The sequence below is a fragment of the Rhododendron vialii genome, chromosome 13a, assembly GCF_030253575.1.
Source record: "Rhododendron vialii isolate Sample 1 chromosome 13a, ASM3025357v1".
NCBI lineage: Eukaryota > Viridiplantae > Streptophyta > Magnoliopsida > Ericales > Ericaceae > Rhododendron > Rhododendron vialii.
The window spans coordinates 29,705,526-29,711,358 of NC_080569.1; the positions used below are offsets into that span (position 1 = coordinate 29,705,526).

The 5,833-nt window shown below is 40.6% G+C and overlaps 1 protein-coding gene across 1 annotated transcript; it reads left to right on the forward strand.

Annotated features, from left to right (window-relative positions):
- The first annotated feature begins 4,016 nt into the window (after positions 1 to 4,016).
- On the forward strand, positions 4,017 to 5,426 carry LOC131312448 (E3 ubiquitin-protein ligase PUB24-like). Its single transcript, XM_058340195.1, has one exon. The coding sequence runs from the start codon at positions 4,043 to 4,045 to the stop codon at positions 5,276 to 5,278; it is 1,236 nt and encodes a 411-aa protein (XP_058196178.1). The 5' UTR covers positions 4,017 to 4,042; the 3' UTR covers positions 5,279 to 5,426.
- Positions 5,427 to 5,833: the final 407 nt, after the last annotated feature.

Sequence of the window (5,833 nt, forward strand, 5' to 3'; positions counted from 1 at the left end):
TACTGTTGATGGTGCATGGTAGTGGTGGCTATCGATGGCGGAGGGTTTTTTGTTTTTTGTTTTTTTTTTTCATTTGATAGATGTCTATATTGATAGGGCAAGATTAAAGGGCATCAACCACCATACCAAGCACTTGCGCCCCTAGAGAGAATCGAACCTTCACCTTCCATGTGGAAGAGGTGAAAAAATGCCGTTGGGTTACAAGTCCGTTGGCATCAATGGCGGAGGTTGGCAGTGGTTGTTTTGAGTTTTTTCTTTTGCACTTGGGAAAAATGTTGGGTAGAAGAGAGAGAAAGAAGGATGGTGGTAAATTTAAATAACTTTGCTGGGTTATTTAGGGTAATTACAGCCATTTTTCTTTGGTAAGTCAATACCATGTGTGGGAAAAACTCTTACAGTGGGGTCATTGAAATTTCAAGGACCTCAGGAGAGAGAATATCCTTTAATCAGAAACCTAGCTCTAGGGAGATTTATACTTTGTATTTACCCTTTTCTAGATCGTTATTGGTTTCCAGATTGTAAATTATCCCACCCACATAAATTCTTGAATTCCCATTAATGATTAATATTTTAAGGTGTAAAGAACATATCATTGTACGTAGATAGTACCATTAGTACCATTTTGAAATGAAGTGTGGAAAGTCTCTCCCAAAAAAAAAACCCTAGCCGTCTTCTCTCTTCCCCTAGGGTTTTCATCACCCTATTGCGCGGCGGTAGGAAAGGAGGGCTTTACACTTGACGGATGTTTTCCTTCCTCTTCATTGATGATTTTTTTTTTTCGTTTTCAATAGCTCTCTTCCAGTGAAATTTTTTCTCTCTCGGTCTCAGATCTGAGAGTTTCTTTATGTGTTTTCCTCAATGTTGTTAATACCGTTCCGTATCGGCCGGTACGTACCGTTTTAGACAGAATCCGGTAACTTGAACCACCGATTTTGTTCCGGCCTCAATACCGGTGCTTACCGGAGAATACCGGCGATTTCGGAAAATACCGGACGAGATGGTGTTACCGGCGATTTCGGTCGGTATTGTGCAAAGCTGGACCAGTTGGAAAAAGAGAGGAAATAGAGGGGAAAAGAAGAAGATCGAAGTAGAGATTTTCAATCACTAACTTCAAAAATCACCGCCGACGGTTTCTTTGAGGTCTACTACAACTCTGGTTTCTCCGGCAACACAACCAAGTAACCAACTGAGATACAATCAATGGGAGAAGATTGATCGGAGAGAAAAGAGAGGATCGCCGGAGAGAAGATGATCGGCAACGTTTCTTTTTCCCTTTCATCTTCCCGGCCCTCTTCTTTTTCAGGTAGAGAGAGTGAGAGAGAGAGAGAGAGAGAGGGAGAGAGAGAGATTTACTTTTGACCGGAAAGAAAAGAAAAGAAAAGAAACAAAGAGTTGTTGGAAAGAAACAAAACCAGTGGTTTTGCACACTGTTTTGGATTATGTGCATTGAAGTGGAGGTGTTTCCAACATCTTTTAAAAAAATCGAAAAAGAAGTGGGAATAGTGTGTATAATTTGCACCCAGCGCGCGACCTGATTAATTAGTTTTCGAATTAATTTTTTTAAATTGTCTTCGGTCACAGTCCATTTTTCCAAGCGCGCGAGGTCTCTTCTTGGGCCCTAATTTACAAGTCCACTAGTGTGCAAAGTTATTTAAGATGGAAAAGAGTTTTGTAACTAGGCAATGTGGAACAAGATGTAATCACATAGGTATTTTATGATGAATTGCATAGTATAGGGGATTTTTTTGAATTATGATTTTATATAACTATTATATATATTGCAGTTACGGTAAATTCGAAACGGTACCTGACCGGTACCGGTACGTACCGTACCAGTAGAAAAACCGGTACCCTAGCCGGTACGGTATTCATAACATTGGTTTTCCTTTCTTCCCTTTCTCTTGGCTTCCCCTTTATCATCAAGATACCGTTTCAAGTCTCGATAAAGGTGGTGTTGTGGTGGTGATGGTCCTTTGATGAAACAAGGCAGAGGTAGTGGTAGTCTGATCAAATCGAATGGATTGACTTACCATCAGTGTATGGTCTTGCACTATGGAAGTGAAAGTTGTCATCGAAGATATTCGCCGCGAAGTTGATTGATTAGGATTTGCGTTTTTTTTTTAATTTGTAAATCAGCGAATATTCGTACTCGGGAAGCTAGACCCCTTAATTGGTTATTGAATCCTCTGTGGAACGATAATCATCTTCTTTGATGTACTGTTATGATCTTTGTTATAAATGAAAGTTTCGTACCATGTTGGCAAAAAATAAAAAATGAAGTGTGGATAATTTAATTGTATGGCATTATTTGCTCAATTCTAAGAATATCATTTTCTTTATTCTAGTTTGGGAATAGTACACATTCAAAGACTTTCACACAACTAGAATAGTAGTAGTAGTAGTAGTAGTAAGCATGGGGTTTAACAAATCCATCCATATTAATATAGTCAATATTTCCGGATGGATAAAGAAAATTCAAGAATGGGTCAATGCAAGCAATTTGATCCTCCGGGCAATCTATAATCTGGGTGGCATGCATCACCTTAATTGTTTTCTTTTCTGCATAATAATTATTAATTATCCACATCCACGGGGGTTCTGGTAATACTGTAATTGAGAAAAATACGAGCATTGATTAATTGCTCCCTGTATGGTAGATAGCTAGGCTGATTAAGGGGATCTCCAATCCATCTCTATTTCTCCAAAATAGAAGATGGATGTGACATATTAAGGGGAGATTTTGTATTTTTTTTTTTATTTTTTGAATTTTTTTGGAGAATTTTTGAGGGATTCACCGTCCTTTTTAGAGTTTAGTTTTCCAAAAGTAAATTTGGTCCTCTAAAAATGGAGGACCAAAAGCAAATTTGGAGTATAAAATTTCTCCAAACTCTAAAAAAGACGATGGATCTCTCAAAAATTCTTTCAAAACGTACAAAAAGTGAAGAAAAAAGAAAATAAATTATAAAATTTTTCCTCAATGTATCACATTTATTCTCTATTTTGAAGTAATAAAGATGGATCGGAAATACTCTAATAAATGGAAGTGGACTGCTACCTACTTCGAGGTGGTCACGGCCGCGCGCCAACACCTTTTGGCCAGTATCTCAATTCAAACTCTGCAGCCTTCTAGACTAGAGAGAAATGGATCGAGTAGCAAAACCCACGTCACGTGCAAGGACTGTGAGTTGGTGGGTCCATTAGAACAACCAGGGGTTTTAAATAGGTAACGTTTCGCGCTTAATTTTATCGTCCGTCTCGACAATTAATGGTTTGAATTTAAAAAAAAAAAATTCTTATCTCTTTTTTGGAAGAGTCTTTTAACATATGGTATATGAAATAGAGTGGACGGCTTAGAATTGGGTGTGAATCTGAACAATCCATTCTCTTTTATGAACACTTTCATGTCTCCATTGTCATGTATTCTATCAGGACTCGCCTTTTAAAATTCAAGCCGTTCGAAACACTTTTGTGAGTTGGGGTGGACTTTGTGGGTATTTAAATGCATGGTCGGAAGCCTCCTGTCAAAAATTGCCACGTGGCATTCCGCTTTGCAAATTGGGAGGTTTGGAATCAAAGTCGGAGCAACGTGTTTTGTGTTGTCTCTCTTTTTGGGTTGACCGCTGAGAAACTACGACTGGTAACTGGTAAACCATAGAAAAACCGAAAAGCAGTCGAGATCGAGAGAGAGAGAAAACAAAAAGAAATTTACTTTTTTCTTTTCTAGAATTTTCAAAGCACTCTCTTTGTTTTCAACTCAAACTCACGAATAAAAGCCGCAATCTCTTACCACTCATCCACCATAAAAAATTCATCTCTCTCTCTCTCTCTCTCTCTCTCTCTCACACACACACACGCGCTCTCTCTCTCTCTCTCTCACACACACACGCTCTTTGTATTTGGACCATATACAGCTTTACTCTTAGCTTCAAAATCATCTATCTTGTAACTTGTAAGTCCTCTCCTTTTTTTCTGTCCCTCCATTGTTCTATAATTACTTCTTCTTCTTCTTCTTCTTTTTGTATAGTCTTTTTGCAAGCTAGACATGGATGATGAAGTTGAGGTACCTCAATACTTCATCTGTCCGATTTCTCTCCAAATCATGAAAGACCCCGTCACAACCGTATCGGGCATCACCTACGACCGGGAGAGCATCGAGCACTGGCTATCCACGGCCAAGGACACGACCTGCTGCCCCGTCACCAAACAGCCCATGCCCAGAGACTCCGACTTGACCCCGAACCACACCCTCCGCCGTCTGATTCAGTCGTGGTGCGTCTTGAATGCTAACAAGGGAGTCGATAGAATTCCGACCCCGAAATCCCCTATGAACAAATCCCACGTCGTTAAACTCGTTAGGAACCTCAACGTTCCTGAATTTCACGCACAAGCCCTGAAGAAAATGGAAGAGATCGCGGGGGAGAGCGAAAAGAGCAGAGCGTGCATGGTGGAAGCGGGAGCGGTTAAAGCGATGATTTCTTGGATAACAAGGCGTTTCAAGGAGGGAAAATTCGAGAGTGTCGAGGAATGCTTGAAAATACTCCATTTGATTTGGAAGCCGACGGAGGACGCTAAAGAGATGGTGAAAGAAAATGGTGATCTCATTGATTCGTTATTGTGGGTTCTGAGTTCAGAGATGGAGGAAAAGGAAAATAACGTAAGCGCGAAAACGCATGCCTTGTTAGTACTTAGAACAGTTGTGGAGATCACGAGTTCAGCTCTTCTGGAGCGACTAAAGCTCAATTTCTTCAACGTAATCGTGGCCGTTACGAGAGAGAATATATCTTCCCAAGCTACAAAAGCCGCATTGCGCGTCCTAATACAAGTTTGTCCGTTCGGGAGAAACCGATTGAAAATTGTCGAATGCGGGGCAGTTTTCGAGCTTATCGAGCTTGAACTCAATAATCCCGAAAAATCGCTCACCGAGCTCATTTTCTGTCTCTTGGCTCAACTATGCGCGTGCGCCGATGGGAGAGCCCAGTTCTTGAAGCACGCTGGCGGCATAGCGATGGTGGCGAAGAGGATCCTGAGGGTTTCTCCGGCGACAGACGACCGGGCGGTTCATGTCTTGAGTTCGGTGGCTAGGTTTTCTGCGACGAACGAAGTGGTGATGGAGATGTTGAGGGTTGGAGCGGTGTCGAAGATTTGCATGGTGCTTCAAGCTAACTCTGACATGGGCTTGAAGAGGAAGGCAAGAGAGGTGCTTAGGTTGCACTCTAACGTTTGGAACAACGACTCGCCTTGTATTGCTGTTTACCTCTTAACCAAAGACCCTAGGTAAAATATTGTTGGAGCGGATTTGAAAATCCTGTAGTGTGGCTGTACGTGCACTACAGGGTTGTAATGCAGCCGCTCCAGCCGTCCATTTCGACACGAACGGTTCGGTTCGAATTTTAATCCGAACCACTATTGATCAAGACCGTTCATTGCTCAGATTAAAATTCGAACCGTCAATTGTGCGCCGAAATGGATTGCCGGATTACCCGCCCTACAGGATCTCCAGATCTCATACTTTTTTCTTTCTCTTTTTTTGAACTTCTATTGTCACATAAGCAATATTCACAACATTCATATACCGTAATATATATCTTTAGTTGCGGCATGTCAAACCAGTATTTGCCCATTACAGCTGAAAAACTCTAGTTCGCCTATATATATATATATATATATATATATATATATATATATATATATATATATATGAGGAATTTTCAAGTGAGGGATCCCTCATTTTGTTAAAATGAGAGACTTTCATTTTCCGATCAAATTTTGAAAATCCGAACCGTTCAATGTGTGCAGAACGTAATTTTAAGGGTCCTCTCGAGAAATCAGCAAA

Coding starts and splice junctions, on each gene's coding strand:
- LOC131312448 (XM_058340195.1), top strand. CDS start 4,043: ATGGATGATGAAGTTGAGGTACCTCAATACTTCATCTGTCCGATTTCT.